The sequence below is a fragment of the Argopecten irradians genome, chromosome 12, assembly GCF_041381155.1.
Source record: "Argopecten irradians isolate NY chromosome 12, Ai_NY, whole genome shotgun sequence".
Classification (NCBI taxonomy): Eukaryota; Metazoa; Mollusca; class Bivalvia; order Pectinida; family Pectinidae; genus Argopecten; species Argopecten irradians.
In genome coordinates, this window is record NC_091145.1 from 7,940,339 (window position 1) to 7,964,877 (window position 24,539).

Here is a 24,539-nt window from a genome sequence, read left to right on the forward strand (position 1 = left end):
GCTTGATTGACCGGATTCAACTTTATGAAAGCAATCACAATACTAGAACCATGGTGATTTACACAAAACCTGAAATATGCAATTTTCTGCATATTTCCCCAAAATTCACAAACACAGCAATCTACGAGGCAACAAAAATATCTAAGGTTAAGACTGATGCATAGACACTTTTTAGCAACTAAGTTATGTTCAAGTACACCTATATAGGAGTACAAAAATCATTATTTTAAACGGGTTCTAAAATTTTAATAATTATATAATATATCATCACATTTGTATTCTCGTTATATAGAATAAGAACGATCTATGGTTTATACAAATACACATATATATAGACTAATATACCTTGTATAGACCAAGAGATTAGCAAAATGATCAAAACGTTGTAGACATATCATGATCAGTCGGCCTCAAACACCAAGCAGTGAGGTAAAGACTTTGACACGAGTACTGTATACTAGTACGTAGGGACCGGGGCTTAGTTATATATGAGTATGTACTGTTAATTTAACACTTGCGTTCATAAATAACTAAATATCTGTAAAAGACCTTTTCATGTGATTGAATGAGTATAAGAACAAGCTACACTAATATGGCAACAAAATAGGTTTGAACTAATGTGTTTATACATTTCTTAGTTTTCCCATGTGGCACTAGAACAATATCTTGGGCAGGTTTAAAATAAAAATGTATATAACATTTGAGCTTGATTTCCAATCTCAAATATTCCATATTTTGTATATAAATATATTGATACATGAATAACAAAAACCCGTGTTCAAAAGAAAAATCCCAATAATGCGCAATACTATAAATAACCACAGGGAATCCCGTACGTGTCACAACACGATGACACATTTCTATAAATATCAATGGTATGGGAGACAACTCGCATTTGTTTACATCATACAGAAAATTGCTTCCGGATCAGTGAGGTTATACCAACTGTCATTGATAGATTATAGGAATGGAGGAGTGTGACTACCTCTACAAGATTATCCTTATAGGGGACATCAACGTGGGGAAGACAAGTATAGTAAAGAGATTCCGTGACGGGACGTTTGATACAACCTACAGGACAACAATAGGCGTAGACTTCGCCATTAGGACAGTGGAAATAGACAACAAACAGGTTAAGGTATATATAAATATATACGTGGTGTTTAAAATCTAGTTACATTTACAGGTAAACATTAGTGTTTGTCATTAGTCTGTAATTACATAAATACTGTACAGGGAAGGGCAATGAAGGTATAAAACATTTTAATTCATAGTGAATAATGTGTATTTAAGATAATTTACATTACCATAACATACTATTGAAATAGGTAAAAAGTAATAATTACAAATATCAAAGACAACAACAAAAGGAACAACACAAAAGCCGATCAAATACAAGTTATTGTTCAATGTTGAAATTATTAAGTTTCAATCTCGCTATCTTGTTTTGTTCAGAGCTTTAATTACGCATGCAGGTACACTTTTTCATTGAAAACGAAAGTACATTTATATCATTTTTATGAATGTTCCAATACCTAGCATATCTTAAATTATAATGCACCGTACCTCTCAAATAATTATTTAGGTGGGGATACTCTTATTCAAAAATGCGTCTTTAATTTTGGACAGTTCTTAAAGACGTTCTTGTTTTACAATACTTTGTCGGAGAGAATTCTGGTTCATCAACTATAGGTTAAAAACGAATATTCAGTACAACATCTCGCCTTTTGAAAATGAAAGTAAGGCTCTTGGGGAATTCCTTATCTAGAAACATGTTATATTTTTCTCACATATTACATTTCAATACTTTATAAAACGAAAGTACAGTACAGAATGTCTCGCCTATTACGTATATGTATGTGCTACTTGAAATGAAAGTACACATGTACAGCATCAATAATTAGTATGGTGTATTTCCCGTTTTATTTAGCTATTTGAACCATATAACAGACACTAAGAAACATATCGGTTAATATATGTTACTCTTATGTGTTTGCATGTATGTAACGTTACGCCAATATAATAATAAATATACTCAAAGATGCTCCACCGCTGACAAATGGTATTTTTTTCACAATCAAAAACAGGAACAGACGATTTAGTATTTTTCTTCAGTTAAAAAGTTACTTACTTTACACCATTACCACCATTGAAAGATTGAGCTTCTAATTTTACTTCAAGTTAAAAATGTGAAAAATAATTAATTGCATCCCGAAAAAATTCCGTGGTACTATATTCTATATGGAATGAAGTACTGAATGTGCATGCACCAAAGGCGAAATAAAATATTTCATTTTACTTTTTGTTTTAATTAGGCATATATATAAACGATTAAACACCAAATATTGTTCAAGTGATGAATATCATTTATGCTCTGTCGGCGGTGGAGCATCTTTAATATTTAATTACACTTAAACACATTATCTTCCCCTTAACCTATTAACTTGACATTCCATGAAACTCTTGTGATTTCCAAAACTATTGTTTTCATTTGAAATCATTTTAATTCGGTATTTTTTCACATATATAAAAGTACAGATACAAATTACTATAATTGCTCATTTTAATGTTTTAACTCACAAGCGAACATAAATTATTTATCAATTAACCTCTGTTATCTAGTTAAAAGCCCTCTGCATCCAGCGCTTCAGATAATCTCTTAAACACTCATAAAACAACATCTTTCAGGCCCAGGGATTTGAATTGTCTCCATTTATAAAAAGAAGTTAATATTTAGGGATATCTATGTCAATTCCAAATAATTCATCGAGATTTTGTGATATTTCAAGCTAATCCACAGACTGCACTTTACAACGAAGGTTTAAATATTTTTTTATTTTTTTATTTTATTTTTTTTTTTTTGTGGATTTGTCAGACGATAATTCCTTCAGCCTCCACCAGTTAAATGACTCCCGTGAATCGAATCGTGTAAATATCAAAGCGATAATATAATCTAAGAGTGCAGTGAACGTTGCGTTTTATAAAGAAAATAAATCGGTTCTCGTGGAAGTTTTACAGATTCACAGCCAGATAATTGATTTCGTTACTGTAAGGATTTACTTCAATAGTTACTTATGATACCACATAAAAGGTCAGATTTACTTTATAAGAGAGGGTTTTGACAATTTTGATTTCTTTAATGCATGATGTGACATCAATTAAATACCGGCAATGGAATTGGTATGGCCATGAGGCATGAACACGGCATTTGGTAGAATCTGACTTTAAAATTGCATGGTGATGTTATTATTGGTTGCTTGGTAGGTATGTTGATTTATTTACATCCTATTAATTGCCAATTAAGGACGGACTCCCATGTATGCGATATGCCTGCATGAAAGTCTGCATATTTTGAGACGCTTAGTTGCATGTGTTCATTCTTTGTATTTTCACAATAGCGGAAACTGTTGTCAATTAGTGCTATCAGTGCTATCCCACTGAAACATTCTGCCAGAGAAACTAGTCGTTCCACATCCTTTATACCTATCGCTAAGCAGGAGCAGAAACTACCAACTTTATAGACTATGGTGTGTCTTGGCCAGAGGATGAATTGACTTTTATGTTATCATCGCACTGCTCGCAAGTGTTCGGTCATAATAGTTTAGTAATGATTGTTTGATTTATCAACGTTCAGTTAATAGCCATGGTAGGACGGTCTACAATGTGTGCGGTATGTAGCGTGTATGTAGTGTGCGGTGTGTGCTTTGGGAGGCTGGGCTATGTTCGTGTAACTACTAAAATCTCTCATAAAATAGTGTAATTACCATTTGCTTTCAATTAGTAAAACAATTCATGTTAGTGATTCTGTTTCACAATCCTTCTGTACTGCCTAGAATATAAGAAATCAACGGCACATCCAACTCGGTCATTTTACACTGTCTTCACGCAATTTGGTATGGGTTGTTAGGTTCCTGGAACATGTAAGGACGGGTTATGCAATATGTTGTGGGATACTTTGTGCGACAGCGGTATATTCTTTTGATGTCTGCTTGTCATAATGGAACTCTTGCTCTTTTTCTATTGTTATATCACTAAATCGTGCCACAGAGGACACCGAACAGCACACCCCAACCGGTCACATGATACTGAAAACAGGTGAACCAGTCATCCCAATCCTTATATGCTAAGCACTTAGCAGTGCAACAACTACACTTTCGTAGACTATGATACGTCCCGGCCAATTTGTTTGTTTGTTTGATTCAATTCACGTCCTGTTAACGGCCAGGGTCATGTAAGGACGGTCTCCCATCATGCATGCGGTGTGTAGCGTGTATGTAGTGCGAGGGCGTGTTTTGGGTGACTGCGATATGTTCGTGTTATGTCTTCTTGTATAGTGGAACTGTTGCCTTTTTTATAGTGCTATATCACTGAAGCATGCCGCCGAAGACGCCAAGCAACACACCCCAACCGGTCACATTATACTGACAACGGACGAACAAGTCGTCACACTCCCTGTATGCTGAGCGCCAAGCAGGAGTAGAAACTACCACTTTTAGTGCATTTGACCCTTTTCGTTTGGTGTTTTTATAGAAGGGTACAGTATTACAGATGATATTCAATTATGGTCCCCATCGAACACGACAGCCATCATCAGACCATAATCCATCGGCACGACAATTTGTCACAATCCTCCACGATTAATGATACAGAGGTGGCCATCAATATAACTAATTATAAAACAGCACGGTCTAAATTTGGACGCTGAATGACAGAACGTCAATAAAATGATCACGAAAACACAAAGACAAAGATTTAACCATTGATAGTTTTTTTTTCATCAGTTCAATAATTTTGAGCACTAATGAAACCGTCAAGTACAATACGTAGATAATTTTAATCCGGAAATGAGTGCGATTGCAAGGCTGTAGGGTATCTGTGCTCTTGTCTATGTTGTGACATTCAAACCGTTTGGTTTGGGTTTGATTGGTGTAATGTGCCGTCAACAGCCATGGTCTGACGAAAGATTACTGAAATACATTATCTTAGCGGTTAGGCTGTTCTGAAGAAAATGACAAACAATCCAATTACGAAAATGACGGTAATATATATCTTAGGAAATTATATAATATTATATATTATATAAGATCTATTTTTAAAACATTGGTGCAGATGTACCAAGAAGATTTTTTGTTGTTGTAAACGTTCAATCAAAATGTCACGAATTCCTGAGTGGTAGATATTGATAGTTCTACAATGCTAACTGTGAGTCATTTGAAACATCAGGCTCCTTTATAACACTTGGTTAGTTGGTGTTTTATTTACGTCCTATCCTATGAATGGACAGAGCAATTTAAGGCCGGTCTCTCCCGAATGTAAGATGTGTGTTTGTCTACATTTTGGAAGGCTGCAGTGTGATAGTGTTGTGTTGTGACCAACACCTACCCAATGTAATTAAGGAGGAAGAAAGTTAGTTCAGAAAAGAGAACAAGAATAAAAGTGGACATTTTCGATCAGTCAATGGGGACAGCATGTGTAAACTCCAGACAGGACTTGATAAACAATAATTTTGTTGGTTTGCTTAACAATCTATCAACATCTGAGATCATTTCAGGACGGTCTTCTCTGTATGCGATATGTTGTGTATGAACATCTGTGTATTGGAAGGCACTGGTATATACGTGTTGTGTCTATTTGCAAAAGTGGAAATGTTTGCCCTTTTTATACTGCCATCTTCACAAAACTTTTTACAATTGTGACATATTAAGATGATAGAAATAAACAATATATTTATTAGTTATTGTATTTGAATAATTCGATGTGGTTAAATAAACTCTCATTATGATTGGTTGCTCCTAATCCCAAAGCGATATGCGATTTGTACGGTTTCATCATTTTTTAATGAACATCAAATAAAAATCTAGATCTCTTTGAACAGAATGATAAATATGTTTAAAGTACATTGTGTGGGGAGTAATGATAACGAATATTTTTTATTAGGAATTGTCTTACTATAATCCGAAAGTGAAGGCTATTTTGAACAAATTCCTATCATTTTCAGATATCGCTTATATTCTGAATATTTTTCATTAAAAAGGTTTTTTTTACTGCGTTAAGTACGTGATTATGAAGCCACTGAAAGAGATAACACGTCTGGCGACATTGAAGTGACATTTAGATATACTCCTATTATTAAGGATATAATGATCAGTGGGGTATTAACAGTGTGTTTTGAGAACATTCGAGAAAATTGTAAATCTTACACTGTATTTGACATTAACATTGTTTAAGAATAAAAGCCATTCCGCCACTATAATTTTCATATAAATATCTTTAATGAGAAGATATAAAATGTATGTTATGACACCATGTAAGAGCAATTTTATGTTTGATAAAATAGTTTGATTATATTTTTTAAATTTTCTGTTTCCTAGCCATTTTTTCAGGATTGGACTTCGTGTTATTTAGCAACGGTCTATACTGTATATACAACTTGTCTGTGTAAATGATTTCCTATAAATGTACGTTTTGGAAGACTGCGGTATATTCGTAACGTGCCTTTCACCTTATGGAAATCTTGCGCTTTTAAAAGTGATATCTCACTTAAGAAACCTATGGAAGATTCTGAACAGCGTACCCATTATACATATAGTAACTGACAACTGTTAAACCAGTCCCAGATATATAGAGGGAAATCGAAAATATGGAAAATTCTTGCATGAAATGTTTCACACGATCTTGTTTGTTTGTTTAATTAATTTACGTCCTATTAAAAGCCATGGTCATGTAAGGACGGCCTCCCATGTATGCGGTGTGTTGCGTGTATGTTGTGCAAGGTGAGTGTTTTGGGAGACTGCGGTATATTCATGTTGTGTCTTCTTGTATAGTGGAACTGTTGCCCTTTTTATAGTGCTATATCACTGAAGTATGCCGCCGATGACACCAAGCAACACACCCCACCCGGTCAAATTAAACTGAAAACGGGCGAACCAGTCGTCCCACTCCCTGTATGCTGAGTGCTAAGCAGGAGCAGAAATTACCACTTTTTAGACTTTTGTGTGTCTCGGCAATGAGACAGAACCCAGAGCCTTCCTCACAGGGGCGAAGGCCAAAAGTGAAGTGGTGCCAAGGGAGGCATTAGGAAAGATCAAGTTCGATAAGAAGAGAAAAGATAAGATCTTAAATTTAGTCGACTTTTACGATCATGCAATAGGGGCAGCAGGTACAATTCTAACGCCCTACCCGCACGAAGGCGTTTGTCAACACAGAGCAAACTTATTTGCATTATCTGATGTAATTTAGTTTATCGAGACTTTCGATCGGTCCCGTTTATCGACTAAAGACTAAGGGGTTAATGAAAATATTAACAAGTACATTTATGTGTGGGTTTTATAGTATTTCGTTCAACGTTCGTCAGTTGAGTATTTACTTTTCATTTATTCATTATTTATGGCTATGTCCAGGGATTTGGAAATCCGACAATTTACTTTTTTATTACATTAATACATAATTCTTGTTTTCCTGACTGTTGCGATTAACATATCGAATCTAATCTAATCGCAATTCTAATTATACTGTTACAGTAGCAGTCAGAACATTATCGAGACGACATCGTCAGGTTTCTTAATAGTTTGTTCAATTAGATTCATTTTACAAACCTTTAAAGATGATACATTTATACAACATGCAAACAGAGAACTGATAGTCGATTATATAATTAGATCATGACGCATCATTTAATTATATACATATCTCGTTACATATTCTGAGTTGTAATATACTAGCGGTTCAGACATAATGTAATTGGTCCATTGCCACTAAGTCAACATGTTGGTTTTGATTTATAAACATTACCTAAGTTTACCAGTGGGAAAGTTGGCTATGGTCTGTATCAGCTATGTCCACTAATTCAAGATCAGTTATAACTTAAGGTAAAAGATGACGGTGAATTTGGTTATACCAAATATAAAAAATATTATATTACCCTTATGTTTAATAAAGTATTGCAACTCTTGAAAATTGAAAAAAGGTGATTTAATCATTTAGATATCAACAAAATATGTTTGGTTAAACTAAAATGATTTTTCTAAACCATGTCTCTAAACTGTCTGTGTTATTAAATTTATTAGTTTGTATTGTCTTTTTTTACTCATTTTTATTAATTCCAGATATCTTTAAACACTGTTTGCTTTCTTAAATAGAGCAGGTTTTTGGTTTCGATGTATTCAAGTTTTCAATATGTTTTTCATAGGTTTCGGATATATTGCATCATAGAACGAATAATCATACCCTGCCTCCACTCTGTTCCCGACAGTGTATGAATTCCACCCCGTTGCCGCTAGTGTTGCAAGCCCGAAAGTGATCCACATCGGGCACTTCGAGACTGATAAAAAATATATTTTTCGGATAATATCCTTATGTAGCTGTATTGTTCTGCCAGCTATGATCAATATTCAATTCACAAACCTTTCGATTATAATATTTCATCAACTATTAGTGGTAAAATCCAAGGCAAACACAACACATGTATAATTCTGTCCAAATACGCCGCCATGTTTGATTTACCGGAAACCCTAACGAAATGAAATACTTAACAGGTAAATTATGTTTAAAAGTTTTAAAAAGCCAACAAACTAAGAATTATCATGGTGAAACTGAAAAAATGTAAGTATTAAGAATTAAGCAAAAAGGAATTTTTAAAGTTCATGTTAAAAACTTTGTAACGAAACTTTCTAACGAGAAGCATCATGGCGGCCATGGGAGCCGTGTTGGTGTATGTAAGCCATTCAAAAGGGCTTCAAAACATAATTTAGACATGCAGGTGGGTAAATAAATAATCATTTTATATTAAAGATGTTTGATATTGATGAATTTAAATACAAAATTACATGACACACATGAAATGCAATATTTTCACCGCTGGATGTTTCGCAACACTACGGGCAATGGGACGGAATCGTAGCTCTGACGACGACCATCAGTCAGAAATCTTCCGTCCGTCGTTCAGAGCTACGTCATCGCAGCTAATTGAATCACATTAATATTGTACATGTATATTTGCAAACGGATATTTGATTATAGCTCATTAGTTTTCAGATATCTATATATCTAAACGGCTAACTTTATATATGAATGTATATGCTGCTATTAAAATGCTTTGTGGTACATTTAAAGTTTTGTGTTAACTAAAATATAAATACATGTATATAATGTGAGCTTTAAAAGATCTATTTATTTTATAAAAAAAATAGTAAAAAGTAATCTAAAGTAGAGCACTAAATGTGTTCATTGCGATTTTATGGTACAGGTATAACACAGGTGCTGGGTAAGTCTGAACAGACTACAACTTACCTGTAATTAAACCCTATTGTTCTCTATAGTCCCCCTCTCAAATGTTAAGATGCATGCTGAGTGGGAAGACACCATGTAATTAGATCCTAATAATGGTATTAGATCTTAATATTTAATATCTAAAAATTATACCATATCTGTTTCAAGCTTCAATATTATACTAACAAATATCACAGAAAAAATAATAATAAAAATAAAGTTAAAATCTGATCCAATTCAATTTTAATAATCATCAATTCTACAGCTTCAGATTTGGGATACGTCTGGTCAAGAAAGGTTCCGATCGATTACCACAAGTTATTTTCGGAATGCCCACGGGATTATGGTGGTGTATGACATTACGAACAAAGAGTCTCTGGAGGTTGCCGAGCGTTGGCTTCTTGATGTAAAAAGAGTATGTGGGGACACACCAATTAATCTTCTTGTTGGTAAGTAGACAGACTCATGGAAATGCAGATCCCAATAATATTACTTTGTGTTAAAAAGGAATAACCTTTCATTTGAAGTGACATTCATATGCCTTAATAATGATAATTATATATTAGCTCATTGTATTTCATTTCAAATAAATTGACATCAAGAGAAAATTATCTTTCGTCGCATTATGCGTATATATAAAGAGATATGTGCAGTGTCATTGACGCAATGACAACACGAAACTGATTCTCACACCCAGCTCTGGCAATCTATTTCTTCTCTTGCAAGACACATCTGGAGGTAGTAAGTTGATTATTCAATTACCGCCGTCACAGGAACGTGACCCCTTATGTGATGTTGCAGTAGAATCAATGGCTTCTTTAAAATTAGCAAAATTTATCGAACCAACAATCCGTCACGCTATAGGTTAAGAAACCAAGATAATAGATGGTAAGTCACCACGAATATAAGCCTTGAATTTTCTTTGGCTGCTTTAGTCCCATATCTCTCATTAATGTTAGTCCGTGTTTCAATACCGTCCTTGATACTTGCTGCTCGTGTGGTGTAGTGATTAAGCCGCCCTCTGTTTGCATGTTGTGTTTCCACTCACAGACCCATCACGTGCTTATATCAGGGTAATCGAAAGTGATTTGCATAAGTTGTGTAAAATGTTTTGCAATCTATGTAAGATAAAGAAAGTTAACATTCACTGACTGCTCGTATACGAGTGGTGGAAACAATAGGTGAACGATACTCATTCAGGACTATTATCAGAAAACAAATTAAATTGATATTTATGGATGAAGTGCATACAGTAATTAAGTGGGAGGATCGTTTTACTTATTTATATGCATATTCTAGACGCCCGCCCATGTTCATCTTGAACAACATGTCCAATCACATGAAATAACTAGACTATCAGATTAAAAGAATGACGTTGCTAGAAAATGCTTATGTCAGACACTGAATGCCTGCATTGGCATTGTTTAATCAAGCAAAAGTGTCAACAACAAAAAATTTAATGTGGCAAAGCCAATTCAGGCACGAAGTATCCGCCATTAGCATTTGTCAGTAACGTCTGACACATAGAACGCACGTTGTCATTAGTCGGCTGAAGCAAGCTATACCCGTTCATAAGTTGAAAGCGAAAAGCTTTTAATTGATTTTGACGCCCATGATCTCAGGTTGAGTATCGTACGGAAAAACGCATTGGTAGTGTAGTAGTTAGTTACTCCTTTGACTTCCGTCCTCATTATTATCATTATGCCTTTGTCGATGATGTCATACTCGTAGCTTATTTCTAAACACAAGAGAAAATACACCTACGACAGAATTGTTACAATTGTCATTTCTAATATTGGTCTTTTTATTGTAATGCATTAAACTGCATTGGTAATGCGTGTGTATTTCAGCTTTTAACACTGATATCAGAAATATATGCATCATATTTAGGCAATAAATCAGATCTGGACAGTAAAAGACAGGTGACGATAGAAGAGGCCCAATCATTCGTTTCTAAACATGGGATGGTTGGACCTGTAGAAACAAGTGCCAAGACGTCTTCCAACATCACACAAGCGTTTTACAATCTTGCACAGGTAAAATAGTTATGAGTAACATAATGCATGCTGGAAATGTATTAAAACGATACCACGGGAAGATTCTCCCTAGAACAGGCGTTCTTTATTATAAGTATATGCCTGTCTATTAGTAGTTTTATCCTCACATTAACACTAGTATCCTAGTTACATATTGTTTCACTGTTCTCATTGACCAATACATGGTTTCTTAGAGATTGATATAAAACATATGAAAGGGATTCATCTTGGCCACACGTTGAGTTCATCAGGGTGGTGTCATAAGGCCATAGTCAGTGGCACATATCATATTCACCGTTGTTTCAGCTCGATATCTAATATAGAAAATGAGGATCTTTGATTTGGTCAATATCGAGTTTTAAGCTTGTTTACTTTTCCACTGGTTTGCTATAACACCATATTGACCATAATGATATTATGTCAATATCAATATTAGTTATAAGAAGAAAGTTTCCTATGGGCACCAACCTGAGGAACTTGACATTTTTATTTTACCGCTGCTATGCTGATAGTAACGCCATACATCTAAAAATTAACTGCGTGGTATTATGTAACGTTTACATGAAATGGTTAACAAAAATAGTGGATCATCGTTTTTTACATTACTTTTTTTGTATCTCGAAAAGACGTAGTAGAACCATATCAGCTTTATGAGGAAAGTTATGATACACCGTGCAACGGAATTCATAGAACAAGGCTATATACATTGTATAAAGACCGTGCATTGATAAAAATTATCACAAGGTTTTTCCTTTTATCAAGTGTGAAAAATTATATTGTAGCTCGGTTAATTTTAATTTTGACATGCAAAGACATGTATAATTCCTTGTTAATGTACGCAATACACTGGAAACGCTATTTATTGCAGTTTTGCTTAAAATTCTATTCTCCTTGGATCTTAATGATAATAAAAAAAACTGATTTCTTTTGTTGATTGTAGGAGCTCGTGCAGGGAAATGGAGCATCATTCAGCAATTCGTATAATCAGGAGGACAGTATATTGTTACATCGACCCCCTCCTCCTACCACGTGGTTGTCATGTTGTGGTTACACCACGTGACACGTCTTAGACGTTTTACATCGATGATGATATACGTACTGTGTAAACATCACTATTTAAGTGCACGAGAATTTCGGCTCATTAACAGGATTTGTGTCAGAAACACAGTCTTGATAAAATATTATACAAATGTACAGATTATTGCAATCAGTGCTTAATGTAGAGGTTGTTGGAAAATTTATATCTTATTTTACAACATTTTTTTCCACTGTTGCTATTTGCTGAATAAAACATGTCGTTTTCGATATACAGCACTAATCATGTAACGGGGAAAGTATTTATTTAAGGGTGTGTAAATGTTTTAGCCAAATGATATTCTAATTCATTTTCATCCAAACAACCTCATAATCACGTATCATCAGGGTGTTAGCATTGTACCTGTTTCCCCTATTTCATGCACACTACATACCATACATAGGAGGCCGTCCTGACATGAGCCTGGCTGTTAATAGGACGTTAAAATAATCAAACTATAGTATGATTCGTATGAAAAAGGAGTCGGTCGGTGTGTTTTGTACATTATTAGTTATATAGTCAGTTACTGACCCCCTATAAAGGCATAGAGGGTCAGTAAGATTTATAGGGGGCGAGAGCGTAGCCCGAGCCTCCTATACCTCTTACTGACCCTCTATGCCTTTATAGGGGGTCAGTAACTGACTATATAACGAATTTATCGCATCGAGGACCATTTATTTGTTTTATTAATTCTTTGTTTCCTATTTTTTGGTCAAGAATCTAAAATCAAACTTAAATCATACTGGCACGAATGATAACAAACAATCGCCACTTTTAAAATAATTTGCCTAGGCTAAATATTTATCTATGTATTTCTTTCAAGAATTTTCAAATATTCTGTATAAGGAACCTGCAGAATAATGATGAATAATTCATAAATCAACAATAATTTCGCATTCCTATGTGCACTGTGTTTTGTACATAGTGTTAGATAAGGTCTCTGTCTCTCAGCTGACGGAGCATACTTCTTTGGCTCAGTCGGTAGAGTCGTAGATTTCCATGCCGGAAACTCGGGTTCGGTTCCTAGTCGGGGCACTCGACAAGAATGTGTATTTTATCTGTTCTTCTTAACGTAAAAGGCGACTAAATATAAGACCTAATTTTCCTTTCCTTACTTACCTTCTTCTTCCTATCGTCCCTGACTCACTTTTCGCCTTAAGGTGAAGAGTTATGTCCACTGACCTACACACACTCTAGTCGATAAATGTGGTTGTTTCTGCTCTTGATCAGCGCTCAGCATAAAGCAAGTGGTACAACAGGTTTGTCCGTGCCTTTATCATTGTAATATGACCTGATAGCGATATGTTCTTGATTGGTGTCATCGGCGGTATGCGTCATTGTGATAGCAAGAAGGCAAGAGGTCCACTATTACAAAAAATATAATACGACTATACCACAGCCTCCAAGAACATCAACACATTGCACACATGGGAGGCCATCCTGAAATGATCCTGGGGGTTTGTGGGAGCTAATCTACTAAATCCAGTCCAACCCCTTCCCCGAAAAGGTCCTAATAGTCAAAACTACGAAACCTTACTAGCCAAATCTACCCCCAAAGTAATATCACATTGTATGTTTTCGCTGTTTAATATCGACCAGTTTAAGGTGGACCAGTTTTAGCTTTATAGATTTATTACTATACAGATTAATATGTTTTTCATAAAGAATTTGGTTGCATTTGGAAAGATATTTCAACATGCTTAATGTGATACAATAATGCTAGGGTTCTTGCAGTGTACTATTACATTTTTCATACATTCCGCCTTGTCACCATACATTGGCATCGCTCATGTAATATTGTAAATAATTGGCATAACATTATGATAAGTAATGATAACACGCAAGGATTCGAAGATGACGTTTCAAATGGTATTCGACTGTATGTGTTTCCAATGTAATTCTTCTCGAATATTAAATATTACTGTTTGTTAGAGAAGCCACACAGAGACAATACCTAGAATGTGATATGAAATAACACTCATTAAAAATCATTGTTCATCTTAATTGTTTTTCACCATGTCATATTTCATACGAGGCGACTTTTTGTACTGTACAAAGATTTGTGCATGTTCATGTCTTCATGTGAAATAAAGGAAACCAATATTATATATTACTCTTGTAAGCATTACTTTTGGTAGCACAAAGCATAACCACGATCTTTAAAATTGGTATAACAAAGGATAATAACTGTCAAGTACGTGTTTTACGGAAACAAGCCTGCGTACATTTTTCGGCCACAATGTTTCATTTCATATTTTTTGTTGTAAAAAACTTAAATTTTTGCTAACGTATGTATATCGTACGCACGATAATAGTTGACAGAAAATAAAATATTTCATTCATACTCTTAAAACATCATAGGGCTTTCAGCTTAGAAAATATTTACTAAAAAAGTTATTGTGTTTACAATGAACTTTTAAACGGAGAACACACGACGACAAACAATACTCTATTGCAATCGTCACCATAACCTAAGGTCAGGTATGCAGAAAAGGTCGGTTCTTTAAACCACAATTAAAATTTCGTTTTGTTTTAGATTACAGAAAATTACTAGAATCTCTCTTAAAAATGCACGCCTGCATTCGATGGAAAGAAAAATGTAAACATTATCTTGGAGTGTAAAACAATATGTACATTTATTTGAATATCAACAAGTATTTGTATAAGACAATCTTTCTCAAAGAGAAATAATTTTCATAGTTTGTATACAACGATGCAAATATATTTGCCCTGTCCGTATATGTTATTATACAAATTAATTTTCACACTTTTGTCTTTGATAATGAACGTTTTGCCCATGCGATATTAGTGTTGTCCGTGCCGTCATATCAGCGCCCGGGCTGATATCACTTTAGGCTAATTATGACGTCATAATTTGATATCAGCCCGGGCTGATATCAGTTATCAGCCCGGGCTGATATCAGTTATCGCCCGGGCTGATATCAGTTATCGGCCCGGGCTGATATCACGTCATCGGGGTTTTCACTCCGGATTTTAGAGTTGCCGCTTTGATTCAGTTTCCTACAGACGATAAGTTGAATAACGGATACAATTTTCAATTTCAAAATAGCTCTCGGATAAACGTATTGAGAAAGATATCAGAAATCAGAAATAGTCTGTTTCATGATGATTTTACTGGAGATATTGTCTTAAGTAAGATCAGGTTGAAATGAGTTTTGTCCACAGTGCCGAAAACTAAGCATCGCAATTCACATAATTATAACACGAAAAGAATGTATTCGGTATAAATGAAATCAACGATATGCGTTTGTCAACAAGAAGAGACACAGGAATAAATTAGACAGTTTAATACGTGTAGTTTAATTTTCCCGTCGAATTCATAATTCATGTCCGTTGTAAAACTGATAATTCTGAAATGAACCCGCTTTGCCGGAATTTGTTGAACATTATCATTTTTTAAGTGATAGTTAGCCTTCAATAGGATCTTGTTAATTTTGCTTAAAATATATGTTTCACTTCGTTCATTTAACCGGGGATTATGTATTTGTTAAAAACATACACATGTACATGTAATGAAGTTTTTCCACTGTTTCAATATTAAATTGGCCTATTATGACCAGTGGAATATCGGTCGATCAATACATTTTAATACATGTTTTTAAATTGTTAAAAAAAATTTCTCTTTTTTTTTTCAAAATGTGTGATAAAAAGGTTATGATATGTCAATTTTGATATCGCACCCTTTATCAGCCCTTGACCTGATATCAGCCCTCGGGCCTGCGGCCCTTGGGCTGATATGGCGGTCTCGGGCTGATAAAGGGTGCGATATCAAAATTGTCATATAATAACCTCTAATTATGAATCCGCGAGCAGTTTCAAAAATAACTTTCCGACCATTAACTACGTACAGCCTATGTTTAAAACGGATACTCTTTCTCCATTTTTAAATGAATTCAAATCCAAAGACATCACCAAGAAACAATATGATAAGATACATATTTGTTTTAAACATAACGTAGCTAAATGAAATAAAAGACATACTTTTCTCTAGTCGTCAAGATTATATAATATATGTGACGAATACGCCAACACTGCGGTAATATACATTACCGTTTTGAATTTCCGTAATATAATGCTACATGTTGAATGATAAATAAGAGCCGGAATAACACACTTATATCAAAATTACCAATGTCTACGTCATATGACAAAAAGTGTTTTCTACTGGTAATCATTTTACACGAGTTGGCGAATATGCTGTTTTTTGTTGTTTTTTTATCAAATCAAGCAAACAAAATACGTTAATGACAAGAGGCCCAAGAGGCCTTAACGTTCACCTGAGTGCTAATACAGAGAGAACATTGCAGAGTTGGTTTAAATCTGTAAAAAGTTTTTACCAATTAGAATTAACTTTTAGGTTGAACCTTCGTATTAGTATGTTTCTTTTTTCTTTTTCTTTTTGATAGTTAGTGTATTGTGTTACCAAACCTTACACTTTAAATTCCAATTTGCTTTGCCAATGTTAAACAACAAAACCAAACCAGAAGTCAGATAGTGTCAGTGATTTTATAAATTTCACTTTTTTAATTTATGAAGATACTTTGGTTCCATCAAACCTGTGAATTCAGAAGATTTTTGAAATTTTAGCCATATTTGTTTGGTGTTTGCGCGGTTATTTTCACTTCCGGTTCTTTGTTCATTCAAACTTTGTGTACACACGTGCTTCACACGGATAACATTTCTTAGCCTCGACAGCATATAAACAGGATAACTTCCAAATATCGACAGATATTTCAAGGTAAGTCTTTGTTGATTCGTATACAAACTTGTTTTTGAAAGAATGTGTTTATTATATTATATCGCGGTAAGTTATTTTATCTATGTGTGTAGTCAGTATTATGAGTATGTATACACATATGCATGTAACTTATACAAATTCCCTGATGTGCCTGTATCCTATTTGTGTTTTTATTTATGTAATAACGTACCGGCACATGAAAAATATATCGCCTAAATCATTATATAGATGTTTAATGTTTAATTCTGTTTTTCTTTTACAGATGAAAATTCGTATATAAGTACACACGGAAGTACGTGAAATGGCTCCTACACAAACAGTCTAGGTGGAAGTTGTTGCACATGCAGGATGAGCAGAAGACATTAAAATATTATAAAAACACTATATTTTGTTGTTATTGTACTTCAAAATACTAGAATAATGAAAATAAACATCGTAACATACAAACGTTGTGAAAACATTATATGAAAACATTCGGCGGACGTTGTCAAAAAACGTTCCCCAAACTTTCATTTGCAACCTTTTTGCAACCTAAATGCAACGTTGCGATCGGACCTAATAAAAACGTCCTCCCGATGTTGTGTGCCCACTGGCCTAGCCTATTGATTTTAAACTTTGAAGGTGAACAGATAATTGTTAGACGCTTCAACATCCGTCCAATTAATCGCCGTTTCTGAGGATTTCCCTTCCGGGTTTCACATTGTCTGAGAAGGTGTTTGCTTTCAATGCAAAACTTTGACCATCAAATCAATTTCGTCGTGTATACGCCTGCTGTGGAGGAAGCAGAGCTTACAGAAACACAGGAAATGTGACATGGAATATGTTATCGTAAGAGGACATGTCTGATGGGCGAATAATGAAATATGATGTCTGCAAAGATTTGTCTAGAAGGATAATTAGTTCTAAAGGCCAGTGAGGGATTTTGTATCATACGTGTATGATACATTTTTTATTAAATCGTTACAATAAATGTCAGCGGTTTCAACATACATATATGCTAATAGTTGCTTGGTAATTTTACAAACCCTGTTACAATGCATTTCTTCCTTGTGATATATAGTTAGGCGACTAAATATAGGATAATATGTTTCTTTTTTTTCTCTAACTGACTTGCTTCCTCTAATATCTCCCTCGACAACATCTCAACTTTCAGTGGAGCGTTCGCCCTAATGAGGTAGGCTTTGGGTTCTCTTCATCCCCTCCCTGGCAGAGACATACTATAGTCTTTAAAATGTTAGTTTCTGCTCCTGCCAAGCGTTCAGCATTACGGGAGTGACGAATGGTTCGCCCATTCAGGCGTTGTCAGAATAATGGGACCAGATGGGTGTGTGTGTTTCTTGGTGTCTTTTGCGGTATCCACCAGTAATATAGCACTATAAAAAGAGCACAACTTCCACTATACAAGAAGGCACAGCATGAATATACCACATTATCCCAATTCATGCACCACGCACTTCATTCACGCTGCACACCGCATACATTGGAGGCCGTCCTTACACGACCCTGGCTGTTAATAGGACGCTAATTTATCAAACAAGCTAACAAAAGTATTGAGCACCATTACATATTTATCCGAAAGGGCCTCACAGTTATATCAATCTGTTCGATATCACCCATTACCCCTTCTACCAGTTTGCATCTATTTCTAACACAATATGTTTTTTCTAATTTCAACAAAATCAGAAACAGGAATTCAAAAGCAGAAAATATGTCCTTGCGGCCATTCGTTAATTCTCAGACTAATATATACATTCACACTAAAAATAAGGTGCAGGGTGGTTTTCGGCATACTCTTCTCACCTATGGAGCTTGTCTTTCAAGTTTTATGATGATCTGCTAAGTAGTTTCTAGGAAAAGCTCCGGAAATCGTGACGACACAAAGTGGAAAATTTACATTATTGAAACGAACACAAGTACTACAACTTGTAACCGATTTGCCTTTTTTGGTCAACTGAGACGAAGTCTCGAGGGACCTATTCTAATCGCCTTTTGTCCGTCGTCGTCCGTCGTGCGTCGTATGTCCGAAAACAATTTACTATTTCGATCTTTTCTCCAAAACTGCTAAAGCAATTTCAATGATGTTTTGCACACACCTTCTACATATAAGGCATAAGGCAAATCAAAAGTGCAAATTATATGGTCCCAACCCCCAAGGGGCTGTGGTCGAGCGGGGCCAAAAGGGGTAAAATTGACAAAAATTTCAAAAATCTTCTTCTCTACTCACATATGTAGTAGAATCAATTACTCTTCATAAACAGAAATGTCTTAAGGTCCTTTAAAAAACTGAATTATATGACTCTTGGGTCTCTCGTTTCCTCCTTAGAAGTGGGTTAGGTTTACTATAGTTTATATAGAAACACACATTTTTGAGCATTAATTGGTCAATTGTAATAAGAAATGAGTTAAATGTTGTCAGCATTATAAGTATGAGATGGCCATTAAATCCCATTAAAAACTTTTCTATGACTGACCCCCAGGGGCCTTAGGGGCGGGGCTTAAAATGCTAAAATAGGCTAAAACTTCAAAAATCCTCTAAAATTCTGGAAATGATAGAATCAAATACTCTTTATAGATGGAAAGGTCTTAAGGTGGTTTTTTTTATAAAAATTGTGAGTTATAAGACCTTTGGTTCTCGCGTTGAATTATTAGCCTAATATATATCATTCTAACATCCATATCGGTATTCGCTGAACCCCTGTGGGACCAGAGGGGCGGGACCAAACATGGTTAAAAAATTCTTCTAAGTTCACAGCTGTTATTGAAGCAAATACTCTTCATAGACTAAAAAGTCAAATTTATAAAATCAATGACCAACTTCAAAGCCCAGTATAGAGTGTTGATATGTCTTTAATTTGTTTCATTATATATTCTAACTCAGGTGACCGTTAATGCCAATTAGCCTCTTGGTTTTTTTTTTTAAATATATTCTCATATATACTTTGTGTCGTGCAATCTGGATAACTAAATCGAATTTTTAGATTTTGAAGGAGACGTTATGCTTTGTATAACAAACTTACATTAACTATTAAAAATAAAATACGAATATAAACGATATAAACATGAATACAAGATGCATCGCCTGCTTGTTGGGAACCAATCCTTAAACTGCCGAAAAGTTTCGCTAAATATCTTAGTTAACCGATATATTTGAATAGCCAGTAACTCAATATGACATTTCTGTACAGCTGGTAACAATAAACGATGGTTATGACATGTGTCTGAGTTTTAAAATTAATATTCAACAGGTATTACAATGTATTCCATATGCCGTATCAATGGATTATGCAACGATTTCCATAAACTGCATCATGTATAAAAGCGCGGCAGAAATGCACAAGGAAGTTCACACAAAGGACAATTACATAAAATGCCTTGGAATCATGAATGAGGTTTTTGTCTATTAATGTAATTCAGAATGTGAAGCTGACGTCTGCGGAGTATCCGTAAAAGTTTTGTCTTCGGTGTAGCCACTCCCGACCCAGGTGTTAGGTTTGTCTAGATAATTGCTCCAGGAATATATACGGCAGATACAATTTTTTGATAATGAATGGTCATGTCAATGTTGTGTGATTAAGTACGTCATTAGCTAATTGGTAGTGAACTGTTTCGACGAAAACACACCTATAGGTTACATAGAATCATGGCCATTTGATAAATAGCTTAATTTTCCAATAACTTTGTATGTAATGAATTATGTACTAACTAGCTCACGATAATATCTGCCAAGTATAGAACGACGATATCTCTTCCTGCTAAAACGTTAAACTATCAGTCTTACACGTAATGCCACGTCAAATTCCGAATAGTCAAAATGTCCGCGGATGTTTGAATGTGCAATATGCAGTCATATTTACGGATGAATCTATTTCATATTTAAGGATTAAAGTATCTTTCTGATGGTTCTATCGAAGAATAGAATTGATTAGGCTATTGATAAATGCGATAGTCGATTCTAAAAAACGATACCCTACTCAACTTTGTCCTTTAATAAAACAATCAGAGAGACAATATAAGCCCTATGTTAACACTCTTAACTATTACTTCCATATATTAATATTTTCTCCATATAGTATTTATGATATTTATAAGGTTAAAATTGAATTACAATGTTTATTATTTAGCTCTGACAGGCATTTGAAGCAGTCACTTGAATTTGGCGTGAAATTCATCAAAGACCATACAAATAAAATGAAGCATATATGTGATGTTTTCCGAATATGAAATTATAAATCATTTTATTTATCTGATGTTAAAACGTGCACAGTGCTAGTCAATTTGATTTAATCCCTTTGCGTTGTATGATTACACAATTCATCATGTGGCAGGATGGGTTCAAACCGACTGTGTGACCAAAGCACTTTCTTCAATTCTACGATTGAGTTAAAATTCGATTAGTTCACGTTTAAAATTACTTGAATTAACGGATGCCATAATGGTTCCGTATTGAAACATATTATTAAAGCTGCCAATGCAAGTTAAAAAGTATACATTTGGGGATAAATAATATAATAAAAGTATTTTTTTAATATATATTTTTTTTCAAATTTCATTTCTGAGACAAACACTTGCTTGTTTAAGAACGGGCATTCGCCATTTTGTTTTAACTCTGCTTGGATACAACACCGGGTTCCGACCCCTATATAAAGCGCGTGAACCACAAACACGTGCAATCAGTCGAACGCTTGCTGTTCCATGTGTAACATTACTAACTCTTGACAGGCATTAGATCTACTGTACTATATACCCAAGACGTAATAATAATAAAATGGTTAGTACTTCCAATGTTTTCTCAAATAAAGTTTCCAAGAACCATATAAAGATCTATACAGTTAAATTAAAAGTAATGAATGCATTCATACCTTCTTTCCACGTGCGAGATCCATTTTGATTATAACGTAAACAAACACGGAAATTCTAGTAGGAGATAACATTTTCAAACTAAAAATAAATACTGCACTCGCCTGACAAGGTTTCATTGAAGTAATACTGTCAGCTAGATCCCACAATATGTCAAATACGAGCTAATGAAACACTTCAATATAGATTAGATATTACACGCACATGTACACGTGTGTGCCTTTGGTAGTTTATGTATGGAAGCGTCAATTGTTCGCGACAGGTGGTCACGTGCAAGTGGCCTGTCGAGTACATCGGGTACGATAGTATACGTGGAGATATGTGGAAGGATTATTATCAGGGTTTTTATTCATTTGTGTGCAAAGTTAAATTTGTGAAACATCTAAATGACAGCTTAGGAGAGTTGACATGCATGTTTGCTTGCTAAAACAAGCCCTACACATATTTACAGGTAAGGGGTTTTGTTTATGTATTAGTAGGTGATACACAGTGGACAACTGCTAGGTGTATATGCACATGACTGTGCACACGTGTTGATTCTGGCGCTTTATATAGGGGTCGGCATACGTCTCGTATCCAAGCAGAGTTCAAACAAAATGGCATCTGCCCGTCCTTAGAAACGCAATGGGCTGTCTCAGAAACAAATTTTGGAAAAAATACCTCATTATTCTTTTTTTTAAATCTCAAATGTACATTGTCAGCTTTAATTACGGTTTTGGAGATTTTCGATGTTAATGTACAAACAGAGACAGGCCTACTGTACTGTAAATGTTACATATTATAGCTCGTAGAATATTACCATATAGTTGCATCGATGTTTCATTCCAAAGAGCTACGACAGTAGGATTCAGGATTATTATATTTTGAAGAACCACAAATCTGAAACATGTTGCCTCGGGTAATCAGCGTAGATACCAAAAATGACTTATCAATCCTCTGAGCTGAACATAATACATTGCCGTGCTACTAGTAACATGTCATTTTGGTTAAACTTATCCAACTCAAAGGCCGTTGACGTCCTACTATATCTTATCAACATGTTACCAATTCATTATATAGGAAGTATAAATATTGTAGCGTACAATACAGCGTTGCTAACACAACATTTAAACATCGTATATATATATGTATTTATTTTCAAACTTATGTAATACCCTTACAGACTATCTGAAATAGTTGTATTTCATATGTTGTATTCCATAAACGTAAACTATCTAACATCTAAAAGACTATTTTTCATAGATAAAATCTGGTAAAAAAAAATATGGACCAGTTCCGTTTAAAATCTTTCAAAAAAAGTTTCAACGGCTAAAATCCCAATTAAATGTAAAGTAGAAAAAATTCAACTATCGAGAAGGGATTCATAGCTTGAGTAAAAATCCTGATATACAAACTTCAGTGCTATAAAATGGATTTTTTCAGCTTCTTGGAGTTTAATGGTTAGCAAGTGTCAGACCAGAGGACAAAAATTAAAATTTGACATCACAAAAGCATGATAGATGGCCTTAAATCCATCCAAGGTTAGGTACCTACCAAGTCATCCAATGACATTTATCTGCCTGGATGTTTTAGGCACAGGTTTCTAATGTATGTGTTAAAACTTAGACACAAGTCAATCGTTACTCCCAGAAGCTTGACTGCCTCCTCACAGTGAATAATGATGTCACCAATATCAAAAGTAAGTTTTTCTTTATTTGATTTCTTGCCAATTTCAATTGCTGAAATACATCAGGGTTTGCCTTCATTTCATTTTCTTTAAACAAGTTGACAAGTATTTTACTTTCTCTTTCTGGCGTATCCCTGACGACGGACATTTCATCATGGGTGCATGATAAAGAATTGTTATCTGCATAATTAAAAAGTTTTGCATCTTTTGTAAAAAAGATATCATTAATGAACATATTAAAAATTATCGGGCTAAGTATCGAACCTTGAGGGACCCCTTTAATGGCATTCTGTACCTTACTGATTCTATTACCTACATGTACACATTGTTTCCTATTATTTAGGTAGCTATGCATGAGATTTACTGCAGCATCCCCATCCCATAGCCTCTCAGCTTCTCCAAAAGGACGTCCGCCGGGACACAGTCAAAGGCCTTAGAAAGGGCCATTAAAATTGCGGCCGTACATTTGTTGCTATCTAAGACCCTCCTCCATTCCTCTGTAAGTGCAATGAGGGTGGATTGACAACTGTAACCTCGACGGGAAACCGAAAGTTTGGGGTGGAAGACCCTGCAGAAATATCCCTCTAACTGCTCTGATATTACCCTCTCAAAAACCTTTGATATAGCTACAGGTTTACGACGCGCAAAAAAATATACTAAAACTATTGAAAGGTTGTTTACTTAGCCCTGTATCCCATTTCCAGAAAATGGGGTAATCAATTTTAAAATGCTCTGAACACCACAAAAGTCATCCGATCTGAACAGTTTTTAGCTTACAATAAAGACAATGTCTTACTGACTCCTAGGAACGAGTGGACCAATCAAAGAGCTTGTATCAAATCGTAAAAGACAGACCAAAAATGGCCGAGATCGGTGATC

At 34.8% G+C, this 24,539-nt stretch overlaps 1 protein-coding gene across 1 annotated transcript; it reads left to right on the forward strand.

The window, feature by feature from the left end:
• Positions 1–894: 894 nt before the first annotated feature.
• On the forward strand, positions 895–12,608 carry LOC138336695 (ras-related protein ORAB-1-like). Its single transcript, XM_069286242.1, has 4 exons — positions 895–1,138; positions 9,533–9,716; positions 11,158–11,303; positions 12,244–12,608. Exons 1-4 carry the CDS (start codon positions 968–970, stop codon positions 12,361–12,363), a joined length of 621 nt encoding a protein of 206 aa, XP_069142343.1. The 5' UTR covers positions 895–967; the 3' UTR covers positions 12,364–12,608.
• The last annotated feature ends 11,931 nt before the right edge of the window (positions 12,609–24,539 follow it).